Raw genomic sequence first — 26,267 nt, forward strand, 5'->3', positions numbered from 1 at the left:
GATAATTATGTGTTAGGCTCTAACATGAAGGACACTCCTTTATAAAGCAGTACTTTTATCATGCATTATACATCACTTGCACACCAGGCACACCAGGAAAAAAGATAAAAAAAAAATCTTTTTTCTTGTAAACACTAGGCAGTTACTTCTAAATAGATATACCGGAAATAAATTACTGCTGTACACAATGGAGCCCTTAGAAGTTCTTATTAAAAACAAACAACAAACTTTATGATAAAATATTATGAAAATTGCATGAGCTTTATAAGACAATTGCATGCCCTGAGACTTTGTTAGAATGCTGTATTTTGGAGTTAAACTAGTAACTCCAGAGTTACTAGTATACTGGTATACTAGTATTACTGGTATAATTAGTTATTGCTACTTTTTTTTTTTTTTTTTGGTAGCCTTTTCATATTTTCAGCACACATTCTTTCTTTCTGAAATAGACCTGTCAGCAACAGGTCATCTGTGGAGATCTGTTTCTCAGAAAGTCCACTTAGAAGGTATGAAATTTTAAGGGAAGTCCTGGTGTTATTATTATTATCATCATTATTATTATATTTTACTGGTGGTAGTAAGCTATAGGGTTTCTGGATATCGACAGTTCCTAAGACCACCCTACTCCACAGACATTCTTCCTAGGATCTCCAGATGTGCTCTACATGTATTCATTTGCTTAATGCAAAGCCATGCCTTTGAGTATGTTAAAAGAAACTGGCTAATTAGCTAAAGGGTTCTAAGGAGGTAGAAACATAAAAAGGGAAATTTTCCAAAGTGTATCACTTGTTACACACAAGAAGACCTGGAGGGCTTTGTGTTTGTTTGTTCCCCTCCTCCATCCACATGATCATACTCTGTTATCATCTGGCAATAAATTAAATTAGTCTTCCACAAGCTGAGTCTGTTTTGACTGTGACAGTTCTATTTTGGGGATACTTTCAATATCCAAAGGACATTGAGCTTTAACAGGAAAAAATAAAATAAAAGAGAAAGAACCCAAAGAAAGAACAGTTGTTTGTTTACTGTATAGTATTTACACATCCTTTTGTATACAGCTCTTGACACCAGTATCTGTACAGAGATAGCAGAAGTGAAGTTCAGAGGACGTGACCCTTAAGTACAACTGCAAATGCCTTTCTTGTTCTGAAATTCAAATGAAAATTCTAAGTGGATATAGAATCACTAAGGGTGCTTCCAGATGTCACAAAAGTTTCAGGGAAAATAAATAAATAAATAAATAAATTTGATAAGAGTTTGATTCTTGAATGCTTAGGAGCAAGGAGGACAAGAGTAGATGTGTCAATCCTGTATCCAAAGATTGTACTTTATAACAATGTTCCTTGGTTCTTTATAAACTCCAAGAAATTTATAAGAACTGAAATATATTCAGATAAGAACCACAGAAAATATTTTGAATCTGGAAAACAAAGAGTTAAAAAGCTAAAAGAGTTACTTACTTAGTCTCTAAAAGAAACAGATTAAGATATCTGATGCTACATACTATCCACCAAAGAGTAGGCAAAGATATTACATACCTAGACCTTGAGCTGAACAGCAACAGAAGCCAAAAGCAGATATATCATTTCCAGCATTTGAAGTAATTAAACACTGGACCAGCTTGTCAAAAAAAGTCATAATGACCTAATGGCATTAAAAAAAAAAACAAAACACCACCACCACCAAAAAAAAAAAAAAAAAACAAACAAAAAAAAACCACAATCTAACTGAGATGTTTTTGTAGAGAGATTTCTTTTCAAATATTTTAGGTCTATTAATTATTAGCTCAATCAAAAGAATTCTAACATTCATGAATGGAATAGCACATAATTTGTCCTGATAGAATTCAGTAAGCATGCAAAGAGAAAAATAAGTAGCATTTAATGTATGAATTTAAGCAGAATATTGCATTTTTTTGGGGGGGAATGATAATTTAAAGGTGACATCAACACCTGAGCAGATTAAGAATTCCTTCCTGTTTTAATGACATTTTTATTGTTATTGAGCTATTAGAACAATTTTGATTGTAGGGAAATTTACTACATTTGATTATATCTCAACTTGCTAAACAACAATTTCAACACAACATTCTGCCTTCTTTACTGTTTACTTCTTTACTGTTAAAGACAATAATATACTGGTAACTTGATTCAACTCAAAACTCTTATCTGGCTTTAAAATTGACCTGAATGTGAACTCTGAACTTTGTCATGATAAATAAAAGGGAAAGAGTTCTAACTTGTCTTCAAATCCCAAATCATAGGCATGGCATTTTCTTTGCCACATTTGGGTAACAGTAGAACTTTTATTTGTAAAAGAAGTTTTAGAATTCTTAAACTCAAAATTAATTATACAATCTAGATTGATATTGCATGAAATATACATAATGAACATACTACTTTTGTTCACTCAAACATATTAAGAATATAGAAAATTCAAGCTGTATAAAATGCCTTTTACCACCAGCTGTAAGTCACAAATGAAGCAAGCCAGACCTCCAATACAGCTGTTATATCCCTAGCAAGAGATCTTGCTAGGTGGTCAGTGGCAGACATTTTTCTGAGAGACCATGTACTTTTTTTTATGGTCTTATGAACATAAGTTTAAATCTCAGACTTCAAAGGAGGTAACTCAGATGGCACATTAATATATTTTAAATATTTAACATGCATAACCTACAGCTAAATACAATTTGACACAGAGTGAGAAAAAAGTTCCTTTTAACAAGAAAATACTCAAGGACCTAATACAGATTATAGATTTTTTTTTTCCAGGTGGGCACACTACACACCCTCTTGAAGTGGCAGAATTTGGTCTTATCCAACAAATGAACAGAATTACACATGGACATTATGGTTTATCTGCACAAATTGGACTTTCCAGAAATATCAGGCTCATTGTACACGCAGTACAAGATTGAGCTCTTCCTGCTTTTTAAGCATAGCCATTAAGTTCCACCACCAGAGAAATTTAGGCAGGCTGTTTCTTGGTTCTGTTAGTCCTGAAAGCTTCTGAGACATGGGCAAGAAGTGCCTGCATGTAGGTGATTTCTTCTGCTAGCAGCAGTTGCCTTTCCTGGTGACCTACAGGCACTCCATCAATTGATAAGGGCAAAGTCATAAATACGGCTGATTGCGTAGGAGCTTCTGATGCTAAAAGAACATACCAGCCTGTAGATGACTTGTTCTCTGAATTTGGAATCCTAACAAATTCCCTAAGAAAATGGGCCTGGTAAGCAAGAAATAACATGAGCTGCAGGATGAATGACTGATCTTCTGAAAAGACTTTTTGAAAAGAAGGGTGAGAGGAGAGAAGAGTTTACTTTTGGGCCACACTGCAGTGCCATGCCGTCCTCCCTTACCAGTCAAGATCCTAAAGAAAGTTTTGGAAAAAAATGTTGCAACGTTCCTAATACATAAAGCAGATTTAAATGCATATTTGTATAATAATCTTCTATACAAGAGAGAGCAGAAGGTTTTCTAAATGGAGATAATAGTAGCAATTAACCTTGAAATGTATTACATTAGCTTTGAAATATTTGTAAACTAGGTAATAAGAAAGTTTTAATATAAAGTGCTCTTATAATGCATTAGTGGAATCAGACTGTTTTTCAAGAAAATGCTAATCTCAGTAATGACAAGGTTTTGACAATCCTGTAATATAGGCACAACCTGAACCTGTGAGATGAAGTATCCAAAAGCGTAGGTGCTGTTTACAAGAACATATGTAAATTGGATAGGTTAAGCAGACAAAAATGCATTCTTGAAGGAATAATTTCTACAAGAAGAAGTTTATTACCAATTATTCATTTGTGCTAAACCAGGGAGACAGTGGTATGGATATTGTTAGTGGTCCAAAAGGCATCTCTTTTTACAAGTGTCCTACTAACTGTGAGGTGTGACACTCCTTACATACTGCAAATAACTCTTCTTTTTCTTCTTCTTTAAAAGAATATCCTACAGGTTCGGGTTCTGGATCATTAGGACTTGCTCCAGAATATTTCATCTCCCTTCGCACCATATGCATGCACAGAAATGCTTATCCTTATATTTGGTCATCACCACCAATGATTTTAAGGCAAAAACCAGAGGTGTTTTATCTGATTAAATCATCTGCTTCATTAGATTCAGGCAGCATTTAGTCTGGCTGGACAGAATTTCCTACCAGGTGCTGAAAAATTCATTGACAGCTACCAGAGAAATAGGTCAGATAACTAAAGGAAAAAGCTCTCCTATTAAAAACAACACTATGACCACAAGATCTTCCTTGTACTCTTAAGAAGATATACAATTGCTTGTAACTTAACGAAGAAAAAGTTTAGTTGGTATAGTAGGTTTAGTTGGTCTTTCTGACTGACACAGAGCTAATGGCTAGAAAACTTAGATAACTTACTTAAAATGGAGTGTAAATCTGTGAGTGATTCAGAGAAAAATATATATGTATAAATCAGTAGGTGAAGATAGGGGGAAAACTGGCATTGGACACTGTTTTTAACAATGTCAAAAAAGGGAAGTTGTGAAACAAAGTGATTTAACTGTTGTCTTTTGTCATCCTCAGAACACATCTAGGTTCTGGATTCATTCCACCTAGTCTTAGAAAAATCTTGTAACTCTCTTAATTTGAGAATATAATTGACCCAGATGAATGGATATGGTATGCACTTTTCAATTTGTACCACCCACTCTTAGCTAATATACAGGCCAGAAAAAAAAAAAAAAAAAAAAAAAGGAGAGTGAGAGAGAGTCAATAACTGTTTCTAGAGGGCATCTATAGATTTTCATTAAAAGGGAATTGAACCTTGTAGAGAATAAGTAAAAATCAAGGCATTTATAGTGATAGGCAAACACTGTGCTGTATATGCTTTTATTTTGCTTATGGTGGATCTTTGACAGTAGGAATGTCAAATTTACCTATTTAAATTAAATAAATAAAAGAAGTACAGATACTTTCATAATACAAATTCTATATTGAGTAGCCAGTAGGAAATAGGGAAAGTAAATATCAGAAGTTGTCTCCCTGGGGGAGATAAAGCAGACCAAAATCACAGGACTTTCTCATACCCACGTTAATCCCATAAATTCTGTGGGGTTATTATCTAAAGTTGCAAAAGAGTAAAAATGAGCAATAAGGTTTTAGTAGTCTTCCATTCTATAGCAAATGAGGCAACTTACACTTTTGCAAAATCCCATTCTATATGATATAAATAATAACAAAACTGAAACAGAAGCGAGACCCTTGTGTTCATAAAATGCATCACAACTATTCATCACAGGAAAGTTGAGAGTCCTCTGATTAACTCTTTGCTTGGGTCTAGTATTTCTGATCTTTTATTATTATATTATTATTATTATTTTAAAAAAGGTTATTTATAAACTCATAAGTTTGTAAAAGGTGTTGTATTGTAACGTGGAGCATAGCATTCTTTATTCACTAATTCCTTTGACGTCTGCCTTTCACTTGCAGTTACAGTATTTGCTTACTTTTGACCTCTGTGGATGTAAAGCACTGAACAAGCCCATGAGTGAAAATTAGTCCCAAGAAAAGCATCTCTTCAGCAGATACTGACCTGGGAACACTCAGAACACTTTTCAGCAACAATGGATCAGCCTTCAGAAGATGATTCAGAGACATTGGACTGCTTTAAAGCAGACACTGCTTTAAAGAAGGCACCTATTAAAACTGCTTTGGTTAGCAAGCTTGCTTGCACAGTTCTGTTTTTTGATGCTGCAACCAGAACTTGAGGCTTCTAGTATGGAAGACAGCTTGCCACCATCTACAAATGACATGGTAGTGCTGTTTGAGCAGAAATATTTAATCAAGGAAAACTTCACTGGAGTTCTATGTTGAAGATTTCTATCTACTATTCACCCATCCACATCTGAGTAGTTGTTTTAACAGCTGTCTTGATTCAATTTATCTTTTTATATATGGAGACTTAATTGAACAGATTACTTCTAAGGAATGGATGAAATTCCTAATATTAAAGTTTTTATCATCTTTTTTCTTTTGCACACTGTCAGCTCTGTCTAATCTTTTCACATATTGGTCCATGGTCGGTTTCAAATTTCACAATTCTGTACATAACTTTCTTTGACATCAAGAAGAAAGAGTCACACATAGATCTTTGTCTGACCCCATACACTTACTACAAACTGTTTCTGTATGAAGCTAGTGATAATGAATGCTCTGAAATTAATATTCCTCCATTTCCATCCACAGATATCACTTTGGAGGGTGACATCACTGTGGAAGCACAGAAATTCCTAGCAGATCATAAACTAGATCAAAAACAACTTAACTGGGTGCTAGTTTCAGAACAATCACAAGTAACTCTAGTGTCATTTCCACTTACAGTCTGTCAAAAACAGTTGTAAATATCACAAGCAACTCCTTGTGTCTCTGTGGCTTTCCTCTGCTTCCCAGATGCTCAACTGGAAGTTGTCAGTAGCCATCACAATAAAAATGGGATTAGAAGCTGCTTTGACATTTTGGAGGAATCAAGTTTTTCAGTAATTTAACTAAATTATAGCAATTTTATCTGAAAAGTTCTACTAATGCCACCCTTGGGGCTCCTAAGAAAGCTTTTTTAGACACTAATCTTGATATTATCATATTAGATATGAAAAACAGACACTCAGAACACACATTTCACAGAAGCATGTATGACTACTACTATGACTTTTTTTTTCCTGTTAGAGGTACTACTTGCTATGAAAGTATTTCTTAACAAACAATATTTTTATATAAATATTCTGAATCACTTATATTCTTTACATTTCTTCTCTGAACCTTATCCCCAGTGGTACTGGTTTCAATGCTTACATTGAGGAAGAGTAGCTTGGTAGATGACACCAGTCAGTCTGTTTGGCCTTTTGCAAGGTCACACAGTCCCACATGATCTTCAGATCGCAAAAAGACCAATTTGAAATGCGGACTATTCGGTGAATAAAGAATTGGCTGTGTGGCCACACCCAGAGGGTTGCAGTGGTGGCCAATGATGAGGGCTGTCCCTCAGGGATCTGTCTTGGGAACAGTGCTGTTTAATATCTGTATCAGTGACATAGACAATAGGATTGAGTGCACCCTCAGCAAGCTTGCAAATGACTCCAAGCTGAGTGGTGCAGTCAATACACCAGAAGGAAAGCATGCCATCCAACAAGATCTGGACAAGCTAGAAAAGTGGGACCATATGAACCTAATGAGGTTCAACAAGGCCAAGTGCAAGGGGCTTGGCTCAGGGCAATCCTAGACATGAGCAGACTGGGAGATCTCATTGAGAACAGTACTGCAGAGAAGAACTTGGAGTTTCTGGTGGATGACATGAGCGAACAGTGGATGTTTGCAGCCCAGAAAGCCAGCCACATCAACAGAAGAGTGGGCAGCAGGTCAAGGGAGAGGATTGACCCCCTTTGATCTGCCCTTGTGAGCTTCCACTTGGAGTACTGCAGCCAGGTCTGGGACCCTCAGCACAAGACAAATCTAATTTTAATTTTGAATGATTTTTGGAAAAACTTTTCATACAAGAAGAAAAGTAATTGATTTTAAATTTCCATCTACAAACTCTTCTTGCTAAGTTTCCTCATTACATCTAACAAGTTTACATTTAAAACAATATAGACTTTATTAAGGAAGACATAACAATTTGCTAAGAGTTAAATAGAACATCTGCACAATCCACAACCAATGAGAGTGAATAAATCTTTTCTGCTACTTATCACTTTAAAAGCTGTCATACAATATTAAAAACATCTATTTGAAAACACTTTTATAATAACAGCAGAACCACTCAGCAGCTAAAGGCAACTGAGAAAAAACACAGAAAGCACAGTTACCTAAGTAATTGCAATACATCATAAAATAATACTTAATCTACAGATAAAGTCCCTGCAACCCAGAACCTACAGAAGTGTATAAATCTGTTCTGCTACTTATCACTTTAGAAGCTGTCATACAATATTAAAAGCATCTATTTCAAAATACTTCTACTACAATAACAGAATCACTTGGTGCTTGAAGGCAACTGGGCAAAACCACGGAAAACATGCTGTTACCTAAGTGAGTGCAGTGCATTAGGAAATAAATATTAGCAAATATATATAATATTTATTCTGAAGATATTATTTTCATCATTGTCTTTGCATACTATTATTATACATATAGTTTACATTAAACACTATGAAGAAAGAATATTATACATAGTAGTTATTAAAAGACTACAATGAGAAAAATGTGGTTTTGCTATTGATTTACATAAATTGCACTTGAGTTTTTCAAATTATATGTGGAGGTGGTTCACAACATTCAGAATCACAACAGACCAATGTGGAAAGAAAAAAAGGCTAGGTTCAAGCTTTTGGTAAGGATTTAGATAGGGACAATTCTGAAACTCAGATCTCTACCTATGCTTCAGTATACTTTAGAGAGTTCAGCATACTGTTTTGGGTGCAGTGAATTATAGATCATTACTGAATCTACAGATGATTTTTAGATAGATGTAGCATATGTTTCATATGCCACAAGTATGTAAAACAAGTATGTATTTGTATGAAGCATGCAAAAACATTTAATTGGGACACACTAACCTTTGAGAGAAGAAAAAAAAGCATATAGATATTCTGAGTACACTTGTAAAATTCAGTTTTTTCTTAACATTTTACTTAAAAGCATAACATTTGCACAGTTTTATGATTCATGCACTTTTCATTATGGATGGAATTCTTAAAACAATTTTTTTCCCCAGGAAAAATGCATAAATCTATTTATTTTTTTTTATTGTGAATAGTTCAGATCTTTAATTCACAAGGTTAAGAAATACCTGGGGAATAAACCTGCACTGTTCCTGAACTATGAGCAAATGAACCCATAAGTTTGTGCTAGGTATCTAATGCCCACTTTCATACATTATTGTTTATATCTATTACTGGATTTTCACACGTCTTTTATCTCATTTATACCATTTGAATATCACAGAAGAATATACACCTTCTTGTGATTTCCATTGGCTGACATGATGGAAAACTGTACTGCGCTAGGAAGAAATAAACTTTAAGATTTCATATACATGTATACTAACAGTTTTGTGGTTTATTAATATTATTATACCGAGGCAGACAAAATAGGCAGCTGCATGATAAACTTATTTCTTACAGAACTCTAACAATCACTTACAGGCAGCTCCACTATATTTCTAATTGCCTTCCCATTATCACCTTCCCCAGCCATAAAAACAAGCATAGACAACAATCAAGTGCTAAATTTTACCAAGGAACTGGACTGCGTGTGAAGCTCAAAAGAACACAGAGACCTGCCAACCAACCTAGGAAGTAAATACCTTTTTTTTGGGGGCAGAATCTCCACAACCTCTAATGCTGCAGGTAACCAGGTAACTTATTACATTTCTCAAGTTGATTGACACTTCTATTTACAACTGAACACAAAACAAAAAGAAAAGCAGAAGTTAATGCATTCAAAGGGAATTTCTCTTGTCATTTCAACTCAGCGTAACACACTCCAATGCATATATACATTCTTTGTAAAATGCACTTGATAACACATTTTTTGTGAGTGCCTGCAGGGCTTTCGGATTCTGTAATTAGCACTAGCAAGTCTATCTGACACAGCAACACACAGAAACCTTTGAGTGAACTTCCCTATTTCAAATCACTTGAAGAAATGACTGCATTTCTTGAAAGGGTTACACAAATAGCATTTTCAGACCTTTTCATAAGAGCAAATTTTGCTTATATTCTCATTCGTTAACACATGAAACCACAATCTCTCAGTCAACAAAGTTCCCCTTTTCACAGGCATAAGTATATACACTGTACTCAAATGCTATCTTACAGGAAGATTTGAACATACATATTTCTTCACATTTCTTCAATATTTGAGACAGAACATTTAAGTCTGAAACCTGATGCAATGAATATCACTACATTATCAACTATGCTGCATTGTTGTTTTTTTTTTTTTTTTTGATTAACTCCTCATATGGTAAGAGTAACAGTGCCTTAAGAAAAAAAAAAAAAAGTAATCAATATTCCACTAGCTTTTGCAAATAAGAAGCACATTGAAAATAACGTAAGTTTCTTATTTCTCATTTTTACTGCTTAATACACAAACCATATTGATAAGAAGGGAGGAGGTGATCTGAGATAAAGCATCAAGCAAAAAAAACTTGCACTTAATTGCCCTAAGTGAATGCTAAAGTTGCTTATTTTGAATCTGAGCATTGCAGTTCTTCTTCCTCAAGGACAATTTTAAGTTTTAACAGTACATTAAGTATTCAACAGGTTTTTTAATGCTACAAAAAAAAAAAAAAAAAAAAAAAAAAAAAAAAACATATCTTGAATTTACAACAACTCCCATCTAGACGATACTTGCATGAATAGGTTAGATGAAAATTTTAAGGCAATATAGTAGTATTTGCACGCTAGCATCCCAAAAGCTCCTGTGACCCCTGCTGTTTTAGAACTGCAGATTTACAACAGGGACAAGATATTCACGTTCTATTCACGTTACCTCTGCTCAACGCTTAAGTTTCTACTTGCGGTATTCAGGACACCGGTGTATTTTTCTTGCGGAAGAAAAGCGCCGCAGCCCTAAGACCGCCCCGCTCGCAGCCCCCAGGGCTGGAGGTGACCCAGGCAGCGCCGCACGCCCACCCTACAGGTGCCCCTGGCCTCGCTGCAGGAGCAGAGCCGGAACATAAAGACGGACGAGCCACCAAAAAAACACTCCCTTACCTTCTAAACCCGCTTCAATCAGCCCAAACTGTTCCAACACTTTAACAAAAAGCACAATCACGATCAAAACTGCTATCATTTCGAGCCCTTCCAAGTTCATGATGAGTTAGGTCATGGTCTGACCACAGCCACTGAGGAAAGTGCTCTCCTGCCCGGCTTTCTTTGCAAAGCCATTAAACTACGCGCAGAAGGCTCCTGCGAGGGAAGGGGGAGAGCGGGAAGGGAGGGAGCGGGGGGGGCGGCATCCCATCCACTCGAGCTGGGGCCAGCAGCGGCGGGCGGCTCCACTCCGGCCTGCCGGGCACTGCAGCCGGTCCCCGAGCGCACTCCCTCTGTCGGGCGGCCCGGCGTGGAGCTGGGGGCTGAGGGGTCCTCCCACCCCACCCCGGGTCGGGTCACTCGGGAAATGTCCGCGGGAAAAACGACGCCGAAACGCCTGGGGCCGGCGAAAGCTGGAGGCGGCGGCGTCGTTGCGGGCAGCGCGCTGCCATGGAAACGCGGGGAGCGGGCCCGGCGCCGGGCACCGAGGGACGTGAAGGGCCTGAGGGCGAAGCACGGAGCCGAGGGGGGGAACCGCGGCGCCGGCAGGGATCGGCCCTCTGCCGGCCTGGGCAGCGCGCGGGGATTTGCCCGGTGCGTCCGGGCAGCTCCTTGCCTAGTTTCCCCGGGTTACAAAAAAACAGCCTACAAAACTGTTTTGTAGAGCTACTAACACCGAGTTTTGCGCGTCAAGAATCATCTCTCATCTTCAGCTGTCACAAACTTCTTCGATTCTACTGTCTCACACTCACTGAGGTTTATTTAGTGTTTAGGCTGATTTGGAAAAGAAAATTTTAAAAGAATGGGTTGAGAAGGAAAAGGAAAAGCAACCTCATTATTTTTGATGGTCTCTCACTTCAGTAGGATGTGTTGACCAAAGTATTTTCCCAGTGAAGCATTAGCAGCAAAATAGCACAAATACTAACCATAGGTCTGAAATGGTGTCTTCCACCAGTATGGGCTGCTGGCCTACCTGCAGAGGTTTGCAGTTCTGTCACACACTGCACAAAATGCTATTCACAGTTAAGGCATTACTATTTAAATCCCTTAATAATTTAGCATCTAAGAAGGAATTTACAGCAGAAAAACAGCGCCTTTATTACAGCAAAAATGGGCACGGTAACAATTGCAAGAAATTTAATCTTCTCTGGTAGAGTATTGTCATCCACATGGTTGAAATCCATTACCATCCATTTATTTCTTTGGATAAGATTCAAAGAAAAACAGTCTTTGTGTCATGTAAGAACTGGCAGCAACTTCTAAATCCCCCAGGTATACTCACATTATGATGGGTGTTACCATTACTGAAAACAATTGAAAGAAGTGGGAATATGAGGACTGATAAAATAAATAGAAAAGAAGAATTTTTTATTTTTTTTCTACTGTGAATAGGCAAATCCATACAGCTTAGTGCTTTGCATGTCACTATTCTATGCTTTGTTTGCTCAGGGTTGAAATCTCTGAAACTACTTAAGCTTCTTCTGTCAGAAAACCTAAAGTTTAATGCTCCATCTTAACATGGGCTTTCTCTGTCTGTGCTCAGGACGTACTGCAAATCTCAAAGGTTTTTTTCATTTCATTTCTGTAGGCCACTTTTCCTTAGGTAACCATGCCTTTATTTACTTCAAACTTTCTCCTTCTATTCTTCTGTCTCTTATTTAACCTGTTTCAAACAAGGTCAAATACCCTCCCCTCTAAGCTAACTTATCAATAACTTCAAGGACAATGGGTCCAGCTTTCTGTAACGTGGGACTAAATTGGTATAATTTACCATTATCAGCAACATAACCTCTGCAACCTGTGTGCATGTTAACCAAATGATTGATACAAGCTGTGTCTCAGTACATGTAACATTGACACCTGAACTGACATATTCAATTGCATTAATAGCTTTCCTTGATACTTGTCTGCTGCAAATGTTGACATGAACAGAAAAGTAAATGCTTTTTAAAAAGACCCAGTATTAACTACTTCTGTGACAACAGCGGTTTCTGTTACTGTCAAGGAAGCCACACCAGCCTCATCCAGTGAAGTGCTGTGTGAGAAGGGAAGGATGTAGCTGCAGCTTTCTGCAGGTGGTGAGACAACCACCTTGGGACATATAAGGTAAAAGCACAAAGAAGTCTGGAGGTTTGGAGAAAAATTCTAGGAGATAGAGAAATTAGGAAGCTCTTCTCCGTCTATCCTAGCAGCAGCATCCACCTCCATAGGAGAGAACGGGCTTAGGACTGCTCCTGAGGCTGACAGTGGCTGAGCTCAAGCCAGAGTCAAGAACAGAAAAATGGCAAGCAGAGGTTGTGGTGGAGGTTCTGCAAAGAAGGCAGCTGTGATTGCTCCCCAAACCTGGATTCCCATTGCTGACAGTGAGTAAATAAGTAGTACACAGTGGGGGATCTGCTGTCTGGGGTCTGCCTTACCAACTATGAGTAGGGCAAAAAGTTTTTTTCCAGAGGTGTAGGTCCACTGCACCTATGTCTAATGCTGAGTATTTTTCCAAGACATAGCATAGAATGTACAGAAGAAAAGAAGGAAGCACTATTGCTCCAGTTTTACAGATGGATACCAAAATGCAGTAAGAATAATAATCTCCAGGCTAGGAGATGGCAAGAAAGCTGTAACCAAACTCAGTAAAATTGGCTGAGTGGTCACTCCCAAAGAGAGGTGATAAGCAGTGACAAAGTCAATTTGGAGGCTAGTGAATAGCAGCATACCTCAGGGATCAGTATTGAGTCCAGTTCTTTTTAGCATCTTCATTAATGATCTGGATGATGGGAGCAAGTTTGCAGATGGCATAAAAATTGGAGACGTGGCTGATGCTCCAGAGGGTTGTGCCCTGGAGGTACCTCAACAGGCTGGAAAAGTAGTCTGACAGGAACATCATGAAGTTCAACAAGAAGAGAAGTGCAAAGTTCTACATTTGGGGAGGAACAACCCCAGGCACCAGGACATGCTGAGGACCATCCAGCTGGAAAGCAGTTTGGCAAGAGTTGGGTCTTGGTGGACACTAAACTAAACAAGAGCCAGCTGTGTGCCCTTGCCAAAAGAAGGTCAATGGTGTCCTCAGCTGCATTAAGCAAAGTATTGCCGCTAACTCAAGGGAGGAGATCCTTCACCTCTACTCATTGCTGCTGAAGCCACACCTGGAGTGATGGATCCAGGTCTGGGCTCCTGAGTACAAGAAAGACATGGATGCACTGGAGAAAGTCCAACAAAAGGCCACAAAGATGATGAAGGGACTGGAGCATCTCTGCTATAAGGAAACACTGTGAGAACTGTGTCTGTTCAGCATATCCTGGAGGAGACACAGTGGGGATCTCATCAATATCTATAAATACCTGAAGGGTATTTATATACAAAAGACAATGGAGCCAGGCTCGTTTCAGCAGCGTCCAGTGACAGGACAAGAAATTGGAACAATCTAAAACATAAGAGATTCCAACTGAGCACATCAAGAAGCACTTCTGATGCTTCCTTGCCACACATACTGTGTGGGTGACTGAGCATGGCACAGGCTGCCCAGAGAGGCTGTGGAGTCTCCCTCCTTGGAGATCTTCAAAAGCCACCTGAACATGGTCCTGGTCATCCTGCTGTGGGTGGCCCTGCTTGAGCAGGGGGATTAGATCAGATAGCTTCTAGAGGTTCCTTCCAAGCTCAACAGTTCTCTTTCTGTGAATCAGTCATGACAATCTCCTCTATATTTTGTTCTTGTATTCATTACAATTAAAGATTCTTTTCCTCATTAGGTCATTGCTTATTAGCAAAACTTTACAAAAAATATATTTCTCTTGTAGGAAGGCAAAATACCCCCAGAGCTCTCTGCTCCTTACTTTTCTACCTGCTTAAAAATGGAGTTGACTCTATTGACAACTAATGTTACAAACTGCATGGAATAATTATTTCTCTCTCCAAATAGCTTGCCAAAAATAATGAAGAAACTGTTGATTTCTTCTTTTCCTTACATTTAAGGGAGAAAAAAAAAGTCATCCTTATTTACCCATACAGTTTTGTCAGAATACAGGAGGAAGAATGTAGCTAACACATCTGCAAATACTGAAACCCTATTTCCTCTCTCATCTAACCACCCAAAACTTAATATATTGTGGAATTAAACTTCAAAAAGGTCTACAAGATAGTTAGGAATGGAGGAAATAGGAATGTGAGGAAAAGACATTAATGTATAAACTATTATTACATATAGAAGTTTTATAAAGAACTGCATGTAGCTGTCTTTTTCTTATTTTGTAACTACAGATAAAAAGTTTCAGCCTAGAAGGTGTTACAGATTCTGTAACCTATTCAAAAAAGCATTTAGTACATTCTTACTTTTTATCATGCGAGTAAATATATTAAATTGACATCACTGGTCATATTTCAAGCTAAGGGCACATATAAATGCTCACTTCTCATATTGTGATGGAGGTCTAAACCACAATACAGTGAATATGTTTACATTATTATGACTATGATCCTGGGTACTACGAATCATATTGCTACTGCTTAATGTTGTATATCACAAAATGTTAATGTTAAAAAAAAGACCCAGTCAATTTGGACTGAGAAGGGATAAGTGGGTCTACAGATGGAATCCCAGGAATGCTTATATTCTTCCTTATATTTTCTCTTCTTATGCACTCATATTCACCGGGTTGCCATTAAGACACTCTCAGGATTTTGTCATGACTCCAATTAGGATTTTTAGAATTCTAAGAATTTTTATATATATATATATATATATATACAGCAAATTTTCTAGTTCATCAAATCTCTGAGCGTACGCAGCAAACGGATACAAACTATTCTTTTAGCTTTAGTCCTTTGAATGTAATTCTCTTTCTCAGTAAATATTTAATGAATCAAAAGATACAAAATGCAATGATGTTATCAGCCATTATATTAAGTCTTATAATGGACCACACCTTGCAACTTTCCTCTAGGCAGTAAGCCAGTATGGCTTGACTTCCATAGGATCTTTCCCAGATTAAGTACTGGGGGGAAAAAAAAAAAAAATCACAACAATATGACATCACAGTACATTATTTCTACCTCTTTACAACTTTTACCTATGTTCACATTCCAGACTGTGCCTAACTTTTTTCACTTGTCACTACTCAAGGAGTTACCACAGTTTGGACATGATGATGCTTACATGATGTCAGAAGACAATTTCCTAGTGCCATCCAAAAAGTCAGATTACTGATATGCATAGTGATGCCCTAAACATGCATTCCAGCTCTATATCAGCAGGCAACAATAATTTTATGGGCTAGCATGCATGTGTAACTCACCCAAAGAATCTTCAGTCTTGGGCAAGGTGTAGTCATGAAGCCGAAGTTCTGGCTCTTCACACTCAGCATTGTATTTAAATAGCAATACATTACATCTTGTGCTTTTACAGAAGTGACTAAAATAGAAACCATTATATACTACAATATTGGTAAACAGGCTTTTTGAAGACTTCTTGATGTAAAACATCCTCACCAGCCAACTGATTTGAAGTCCCAGTTGAAAAGTATACCTGAAGCTCTCATATCATAACACTGCTCTTGAGAGTTCTAGTCTGCTATAAAAAATCAGAAGCAGCATACAGTCATTTTGCCAGTTATTCTAAGTAGTCATTTGAATAGTCTTTGGATATTCTCTCATCCTTAAAATTGAATTCTATTTCAAGTTTATCCCCATCCATACTGTGGAAATGTGGCTCCCTGAATCTGTTAGTGTATTTTTCTGGAAGTTGATGCAGATATTGTACTAACAGTGGCCATGAATTGTATGTTATTTGAAGATAGAAATTTTCTCAGCATGTTGAAAAACGCCATTCAGATAACTCCATCTTTACTGGAAATTCTTAAACCACATTAAAAAGCAAAAATAATCAAAAAAGTTCAATGTCAAGAATGTCAGACAACTACATTTTCAAATGCTCTGTGGAAAATGAAGCTGAAAAATTCTTGGCTGTTGCAATTCCAAAGATGAAGCTCAACTCTCCTCATGATTTGTTTGTGCTACTTACTTATTAGAAAAGATTCTGTGTGTCTGAGCTAATGCTTGTAAGACAAGTTATTTCACTGAAAATTTTCTAGCCATGTCAGTCCTGTAGCCCTTCAACCTGGGTATCTCTTATTTATTTCTCTCTTTGTGTTCTTGAATCAGGGGTATACGTAATACCACCAGTGCAACTGCTCTAAGATTCAGTGTTTTTCCTGTCAGAGAATTAAAATCTTAATTTAGACTTTCCTGTTTTTGCTTCTCAACTATCATGATTTTCTCTTTGCTGTCCTTAGCAAGTGCTATCTTTCTTTTCTTTTTATCCACTGAGGATACTGCTGCTAAAATCATCATTCTGGGTTGTCACTCCAACTTTCTCAGCCCTTTACATTTCCCTAATGGATCCATTTCAACATACACAAATATATTTGCCATCACCTTCAAGGCCAGTCTTAACATATTACTGCCATACTTGGACACTTCTGACTTTCAAAGAATATTGAGCTGTCAACTCCCTCAATCAATAATGATAGCCTTACTCATTCATAAATTAAACTTTATTCATAAGAAATGTTGCTGGCTCTAATACAGCCCTTTAATACATTCTGAAATATTAATACATCTGTTCTCCCTCGAGTTTCTCCTTAAACTGGGGTAATAGGAAGTCCGCAATGTCCTGTAAAAACCTCAGAAGTTACAGTGTTGTGTCCACCATAAAAATTTCTATTCATAATTGTGTTTGTTTGCTTTCCCATCACTCTACCTGAGCTCTTATTTTACACTTAAATATTAGATGTCTTGGAGCAATTTTTGTTAACTTTACAAAACACCATAGTACTTTGCTTACTCAAGTCCAACAGCATCTAGATGATATAGGAATATGGTCAGTGATTTGTAAAAAAAAAAAAACAACAAAAAAAAACCACGGTATTTTAGCCTGTATGTGGGATACAAAAACTGATCCATTGCTATACTTCACTGTGCTCCCAAGTCAGTTATCACAGTAAATTTTTTGTCCCATATTAGGAGAATTATTTTAGTAAGCCACTTTCTATGAAACTCATATCTAGGAGAAACATCTGCGAGGAACTATCTGCACACTTACTGTTTGTTACGTGTGTCTGAAAGACATTTGTTTTTTGCAGAACAAGGCTAAGTGAACATAAGCAGAGATGATAAAAGCTCCAAAGACCTCAGCTGAATATCTGCTTCTGACCCCCTTGTGTCTTTTTGAAAATACCTACCTCTAGAAAATAAAGCTGCCTAAATTATTAAATATATAATTCTCTGCTACTTTTATTGACTACCATAGAACAACCTGCATCCATACTATACACATCTCTTTTCCTCTAAAACAGTATGGCTATAGAAAAAAAAAGTTGAAATAGAAATGCTAGGGTTAGTTTCTGCCCTATGATAGCTCCTAAACCATGTATAGGGGTTATTTAGCAGAGTGTTAGCTAGCACAGGCCAAGAGTATTACAGGCACTCTTCTAATACTTTAATAGAGTTGATGACAGTGTCTCAATGTGTAAGAATGTTTCCTGGAAGTGTTTAATTAACTAGTCTAGACAAAGTCTAAACTTATCAGCTGCATTTTAAGTGATTCAGTGTAATAATTTGAGAGCTGACATTAAAAAGAGAATATCTTCAACTTCCAGAAAACCTGCTCCGATTTTGAGTACGTAGGTTCAAAAAGGTAGCCAGGGTTACCTTGAAAAGTTACAAAACATGGAAATCTAAGAATTGAGACAAACTTGCATGAATTCACAATAAATAAATAATAATTAAAAATACTAGCTAGTCAGTATTTTAAATGGCCACAGTTCTGTTGAAATTTTGCTAGAGGGATTCCCTAAATTTTCCCAAGTTAAAATTCTCTGAACATGTCAATCACCTTGTATCAGGGTATTTGTGACAGTACTGGGTGTGAGGTAGAGCGGTCTAAGCAGACCTAGAATGCCATACCTCTTGCAAAAGACTGCTATGTTAGGAAGACTACCAGTGCTTCAAAACATTATTAACTTATTGAGACATCAACAGCTCAATGGTGAGCAAGTTTAGTAAACACTGCAGAAAAATAAAATTGAAGAGGCCTATCGTTGAGTGAGATAATTTTGAAACATTTATCAAGAGATCTCCGGCAAGTGAGAAAACACACAGAAGTGCAAGGATGGGGGCAGTAGCTTTCATGACTGTCAGAACACTGTTACTCAATTCCTCAAGAGCTCAATTACTTCTGCAGTTTTAGCATACACTCTTTTTACATGGTCATGACAGCTTGATGACAACAACGCTAATGGAAGAAAAATACCTTTTAAACTGAATAAAGAGTTTGTAAAAGCTGCCCAGAACATATTTTTACAGCTGGAAATGTTTGTTAAATAAAGCTCTAGTAAACTGAAAGTAGTTTCAAAACCCAAAAGAATGACAAATAGCTTGGCAATTTTCAAAGTTGTAGGTCTTCTCTCATGGGCTTTTTGCTAATGTAACTATTGATTTTCCCCCTCTCCCCAAAAATAAACAAGCCAATACTTATCTTTGATAGTTGCATATAGGAAGTATGGGAGGTGGAACATTTTAGAGCTATCTTCCAAACTTGTATGATGAAACTTCAACATTCCTCTTTGTTTCTAATTAGCATTGTCTCATTACTCTTAAATATGATCTTTTCTCTGTTTGTTGTTGTTGTGTTTTTTTTTTCTCTCAAAAATTAAAGTTACTTTTGTCATAGGACAAAGACATTTGGGGAACTGCAGATTTAGGAATAACAGACTTGAATGAAAACTGCACAAAATGCACAAAAACACTTCCTCAACATATCTGGATCCATCTGAGCTGTAGATCACTATTTTCTGTCTTCCAGAACAGCATTCTACACATAACTGGACTTTTGTTTTCATTTGTTCCTCTGAGAGGTGCAATGATTCTGGAAAGGACCTTCACAATGATCAACAGAAAAATCGCACAAACTTAGAAACTATTACCAAACCATATTTTCTCTGGAACTATGTAGCTCTGCAAGATAAAGAGCATCACTATGTAATAGGAAAGCATTCATACAGTATGTTCAGTTGTTCCGTTTGCAAAACCATGCACAATAAACTAACTAGATATCTTGGTTTTGCTAACAAATCTTAATAAAACTATGTTAGGGCTTTCTAAAATCACAACTATGCCAAACACAGCTATTCAAACCTTAGTCCACAATTGTAATCCCATCAAGAAACTAGATTAAGAGATTACAATGAAAAACAAGTATTATGTAAGTCTGTTTGATCACTTTCTATGCATGTAGCATGTAGATACCTAAATTTTTAAACCTATAGTTACGGATAGAAGGTGAGAATTGAATCACACAATGTGGTAACATTTTTATGTAAATAACAAAGGTAGAAGATACATCATTAATAATTAGAGGTATCATTAATAATTAGGATAACACTCCTTTTTGCTATATCTTTTGCTGTGTATTATTGGAAAACTGTCAAGCTTCCTGTGGGCTTTACCTGTGTTAAGTGAACTTTACCATAAATATGTTTAGGAAACTTATCTACAGTCTCAAAATAAAAGACTGACAGAAGGGTTCCTTCAGTTCAGCTGATGGAGAATGTGGATGTTTGCCAGGCTTTTCCTCCTAATCCCTTGTTGGTTCATTAGTAGCTCACTGCAGACGACAAGGGACTTTTATGCCAATCAACAGTAAAAAGTCACAGGGAAGCCTAGCTTGCATGCCTATAGAAAACAGCTTGAGAGACTGCAACAAGGCAGCATTTTTCAAAGTTATGTTAAAATAAAATAAAATAAAATAAAAAATAAAAAGCATAAAACAAAACAGAACCGAAAAGCCAGGGAAATCAGAAAGCCAATGTCTGCTGATCCTTACAGTCTGACTTAAGCACTAGTGTGCTGCTAAAGTGTTCTTCTAGTCCAAATGTGAGCTTCTACTTTTTCCAGAAGTTATTATTAAGACAAATAACAGAACAAAACAGAGACAAGTTGAATGTCTCTTTTTTTTTCTTTTTTTTTTTTTTTTTTCTAGGCTGGTTATATAAAGCTAACCAACATACATAATGTCATTAAGTAAGTACGAAAGCTGACAATTAATAATCCAATTAATAATCTACTTAGATGAAGAATACCCAAAGACTTCTTAACATTTTGACAGTCTCTCTTTTTTTTTTTTTTTTTTTTTTTTTTTTTTGTGTTGGTAGGTGGGTGATGCTAAGTCATCTTATTAGAGAAATTCACTGAAGGGTGGGTTACGTTTTCTAAAGAATCAAGTATTGTGCCAATTTTCTCACAGTGAAAAAAAACAACTTACAAATAACTTACATCAACACTATATTCAATAATAAGGTTTATCTCATTGCTACCTAGTCATCATTAAGAAGCAAGGTTGTTCTAAACCAGATGACAAGAATAATTGTCCATTCTATGTGAACAACTAGTCCTACCTAGTCAAGTTGCATATGTGGTCTTTATAGCATAGGTTTGAAGAATGTGTTTGCAACAGTACAGAGAGACAAAATACTAACATTTACTACTTCAATGCAAAGGAGATTTCTGTGCACAAAGCACTGAGACTTAGAGACTTTCCATAGTGCTAAACTCAGCAGAGTTTAAACTAACAGGCAGAAAATTCTTCTTGTTATCTAAATTCTCTCCCTCCCTCCCGTCTCTGTGCAATATAAAGGTCTACATTACCACTTCCTTCTTCTTACATTCTTTGTTATCAGTGGATATATTTTTCTTAATAAAAATCATTTACACACCAGAAATATGACTCCATTTTCTAACACATTATTAGTTCCACATGGTTCTTTAGTCCTCATCACTTTATGCTTTTTGAAGGCTGCTTTTATTTAAATTCAGATTTCCTTCACTGGAAAGACCGTGTCTTGATTTATATCTTCTCCATTTGTTTCTGGAATACAAACATGTTTCTGTGTGAGCTGGTAAACTTCCAAAAGGGTGTAGAAATTTCAGGAGCAAAGAGAGATCCAGTGGATACCCACAGAACACAGAGGACACTGAGACTCATTTACATATTAGTCTTTTAAAAGTGTCAAAAGAGCGTTGCTGTTTCATTTTAATATCTTATAGGAAGTTTGAAGAGAGGCCAGATAACATTTGCTTTGTTTTTATATTCACTGGCAATATAGGATGATGAAGAGAGCTCAGAATGTTCCAGGGAACTCAGAAATGTGAAACAATAAGAAATATGACATTTAATGCTCCTCACTTGTCAAAATAAACAAAAAGCAATGTGATGCCTGAAAAGCTTTGCTGGTGTTAGGTATTATTTTTTATTATTTTATTTTGTGATTTCTATCGGTTTCTCTGAATATCTGATGAGTTTTTTTGATTGATGTTCAATCCCCATATTCTCTTCAATCATGAAAATGACACCATCCATGCAAATTCTTTATTTCATTGTGGATAAGCTAGACCAATAGGCAACCATAGATCTATTTTGTGCAATGTACATAAGAGAAGAGATAAGGTGTGAGAAGATTGTGAGAAGTTGTCTGTTCATCAGGAATTCAAAAACAACAAACAAGCCAAACAACAACAAACCAACAAACAAACAAACAAACAAACAAAAAACTACCAATAGCAACAACAAAATATCCAGTAACTGAAAGGGAGACAGATATAAAAGCAGAGAGCAGACATGGATATTTATGGTATGGTCACTATGGGGCTCTGAATAGCACTGCTCTGCCACATTTAAAGTATGAACTAGTGTGAAACAAAGAGAGATCAAGCGTTTTTCCATGAAACTTTTTCCTACCATTAATAGCACCGCTATCATTACAGATACCAGTGAGTAACAGAGCCCATATTTTGTCATTCATTGAAAATATAAAAAGATCCTACTCAAGTAGTAAAGTTGAGCACTGTAAGGATAGGCATCAAAAGATGCATGCTGTGCATGGTGGCCTAGTAAAACCCTTTCACCTGGCTGCCTATCAGTTTATATGATAGAGAAAGAATTTACACTGTCAGGTGATTGAAATATTCTGCAGAGAAGAACAAATGAAAAAGATTGAATGCTTCCTTCACATGGGAGGACATCAAAACATATTTGAAGCAAGTGGACTGTGCCTGTTGGAATTACTAACACTGAAATCGGGCTAGATAAGTTAAAAAGAAGTCATTTAAAGACCTTCAGATCAGTATTTTCAGAGCTCACATGAAAACAATAAAGTTTAAAATTGAACAGAGCTAAATAAAGAGCAGTATAGAGGAAAGAAAAGAGATTCTGAAAGACTTTCTTTTTCCCCAAGCTAGGAACAGAGGGTTCAAATGGCATCCTGAGAGTTGCTATTCTCAAAATTAATTTTAGAACATAATTTAGACTCAGCCATGAATATAGCCTAGTCAGAGTACAAGAGACCTGTGAAATTAAATATATACCTATGTACACAACATGGGAGTGGCTGGTGGTAACAGAAATTCACATCTTACATTATTCTTCAGCATTATCAATTTGCTTCAAATGTAAAATTCTTCATTCATAACTTTAGCCATTATTTATTTATTTATTTACTTTTTCCCTGAGGAATATCCCTCTGAAGGAGTTGCAGGGTTTTGCATCAGAAGAGGAAACTCAAGCTCTGTATTTGAAGATAATGGCAGGCTGTAGCAGAGGGAGCCCATGGGAGTGGAGATGGTCACCAGCTTTCCCACAGGAATGCAATACAAAAGAACTAACTCATGGCTGGAGCAGTTCTACACCTTTCTGTTGGTCTTGTTGCATATGAGGAAGATATCCCATAGGAAGACAGAAACATGAGTTTGCTAGTAGCTTCTCCTTCCCAATATGCACCTTCTCCACACTACAGGATCTATTGTTTCTTCAGTGAAATAATCCTGAGGAACTAAGCTGTGGTACACATCCACCCAGACTCAGCACCTTCCACAGTGCATACTGCTTATCTTCCACATCCTAGAAACAGAAGCAGGCTCAGGAAATTTCCCATAATTGTACTTCTAGAAACCCTACAAACCATAAAGCAGTGACTTTTTGATGGCTGTGGTTTTGCTCTCTGCCTGGCATGGCCTGTGGGCTTGGCTATTTCCATTCTTGATGACTTTTCTGTAACTAATTCTGAAGTAATATTTTCATTTAATTGGTTGCAGCACTTTTCATTTCTATATCATTTTTCTTCTAGTTTTCTGGCTCTTTTGTGTCTTTGTAGAATGTCCTGCTTACTTGATCACTAACAGCAGGAGTCAGCCCGTAGCTTCCACTTTTGGACAAAATTCTTATTTTAATCATTTGTCCTATGCACTATGCACTAATCACTTGAAATATGAATATGAAATTAAAAGGTGAAAGTTTGCCTGCAAAGTTTTTCCAGGTTCTATTCTAAACTGTTATTGCAATAGAGACTACCTTTGAGTATATCTCATAATTCAGAATCATCATTTTTCTGTTAAATTATTCAGATTAGCTATAAATCTTTCTGCAACCAGATTCTTCTCTTTGCATCTTTGATGATGCTTTGCATAACTTAGGCTTTGAGGCTTACTTTTTTTCTTTATTTTTTTTTAACTTTTCTACTTTATACAGCTATAATAACAGTTTAGATTTTACATGTAGAAATGAAAGCTGGCCCATTTCATATACAAATGAGGCTAATGCTTTGAACAGTTGAACAATTCAATTGTTGGAACAGTTTATTTAATGCTTTAATTCCATTACCTCTTGTGAAAGAGATGGTCTAGTCACTCCCACGTTCAGGTCTTGGGTCAAAAATTACTGTTCTGGATTATTTAACTTTCTTAATTAGAACAGCTCACTGTTAAAAAGTCAGTGGCCAAATTTCTATAGCTTCATGACTGCCCAGGGAAACCCACAGTGCCCTTTAAAATGTTGAGGAATTGTTTTAAAATTATGAGTTCAAATCTGTTCCTGTTGCAGCTGAGCAACATTTTGACAATTGAGTTGTGTGCCAAATTATACTGATCTCAGACCAATTCTTTATCCACGTACACATTAACCATCTCTTTCTATCTGGTGTCTCACCTTCAAAGTGCCAAGCAATAGATGCATCAGACATTGGTACTTCAAGATAAAGCATCCTCTTTGTATTTATCAAAATACATAACCATATATGCAACCCTCCCTCTGTAAATAACATATTAGGATGAACTGCACGTGATGTTTTACCCATTCAATGTTAGCATTCTATTCTACTGTCTGCACTCAATTAAAGCTGCATATACCATCTTCAGTATATTGCCAATGATACCCTAAGAAACACCGTTGCAGTGCCTTTTCACCATAATGTTTTGGATAGTTTTGTCATTTCAACACAGGGAGTTTCTTCCTATTAAAAACAAACAAACAAACAAACAAACAAAAAACCACACCATACATATTGATATAATATGCTAGTTTAGACTACAGGGATCAGCACGTGCTTCCATCACATCCATCACATGTTTTTTTCACAGATCCATTTACATTGCATCCTTGCTTAATTATCCTTAAGTGGCACATTAGTTAACTAATAATCTAGCAAGCACAGAATAAAAAGCCAGAAAAGAAAACCTGAAACGTAGTTTTCATGCTTACTAGCAGATTTAACCAAATTACTAGAAATTACTAGTCTCTCTAAAAATAATGGAATGCCTTATTCTGATAAATGCAGGGAAAAGAACAAAATCTATTTGATGGAGTATCCACAATGCTTTTTACAAGCATGTTATAGTCCCTATAACAGGTAATCTATGAATTGAAGGTACCAAAGCCTATGGAGCCGAGGAGTACAATGATATGCTCCTAAACTGAATATTAACATGCCAGCTGTAACAGTATTAAGTTAGTGAGGTCAGAATAAAGCTGATCCATCTTCTCAATAAGATGTTAATAAATGAGTTTAGTAAAAGAAACAAACATAGCATATTACTACATGATACTTAAGTAACTGTGAAAGCTTCTGAGATACTCCTGTAATCAAAAAATGCTAGAAGCAGGGAAGGTTAGCAGACTGTCGCTTTCTCTCTTTTTTTCTTTTTTTTCCTCTCACATGGGGACAATTTTCAGTGATCCAGAATAAATTCAGAAGACATTTTGAAAAACTGCACAATTTACAGAGAGTCATTCCTCATTCTGATGACTTACATTGGTGAAACTTGTTCTGCGCATGAAGCTTTGAAATCTGTCCTATTCCCAATTCACTACTTCATATTGTTGCAAAAGTAGTAAAAGTGTCAAGGTAAAAATTTAATATAATAATTATCTGAAACTAGAGCAATATTTTAGTGATCACCAGAAATGATGCACCTACCTCTGCTGATAGCTAAATGTATACAGACCTTACATTTCAAGTTTCAAATGGGATCCCTGAAGTTGAATGAACCCCTAGAAAACAGTCTATGCCAGAAGACTTAAAATATAGCTTGTAAAAAACAGCTATGAGAGAAGCACCTAATAAATATATTATTATTTTTTTTTAATAATCCTGCAGACTCAGAATGATA

At 36.5% G+C, this 26,267-nt stretch overlaps 1 protein-coding gene across 9 annotated transcripts in view; it reads right to left on the bottom strand.

Annotated features, from left to right (window-relative positions):
• KCNIP4 (potassium voltage-gated channel interacting protein 4) overlaps positions 1 to 26,267 on the bottom strand; it is a 431,453-nt gene that overhangs the window by 196,660 nt on the left and 208,526 nt on the right. Inside the window, exons 1-2 of one of the 9 annotated variants that reach the window (XM_068680018.1) lie at positions 10,746 to 11,078; positions 9,332 to 9,427 (exon numbers count right to left, since the gene is read on the bottom strand). The exons of 5 other annotated variants lie outside the window; for them this stretch is intronic. Coding sequence is in view for 1 of the 4 variants with exons in the window: in XM_068680014.1 (XP_068536115.1) it covers positions 10,746 to 10,845 (100 nt within the window). In the remaining 3 variants the exon portion in view is untranslated. Of the gene's footprint in view, positions 1 to 9,331; positions 9,428 to 10,521; positions 10,670 to 10,745; positions 11,081 to 26,267 lie in introns of those variants that run through there. 3 more of the 9 variants (XM_068680019.1, XM_068680014.1, XM_068680021.1) reach the window with 3 other exon arrangements.

This window comes from Anas acuta, chromosome 4 (genome assembly GCF_963932015.1).
Source record: "Anas acuta chromosome 4, bAnaAcu1.1, whole genome shotgun sequence".
Lineage (NCBI taxonomy): Eukaryota > Metazoa > Chordata > Aves > Anseriformes > Anatidae > Anas > Anas acuta.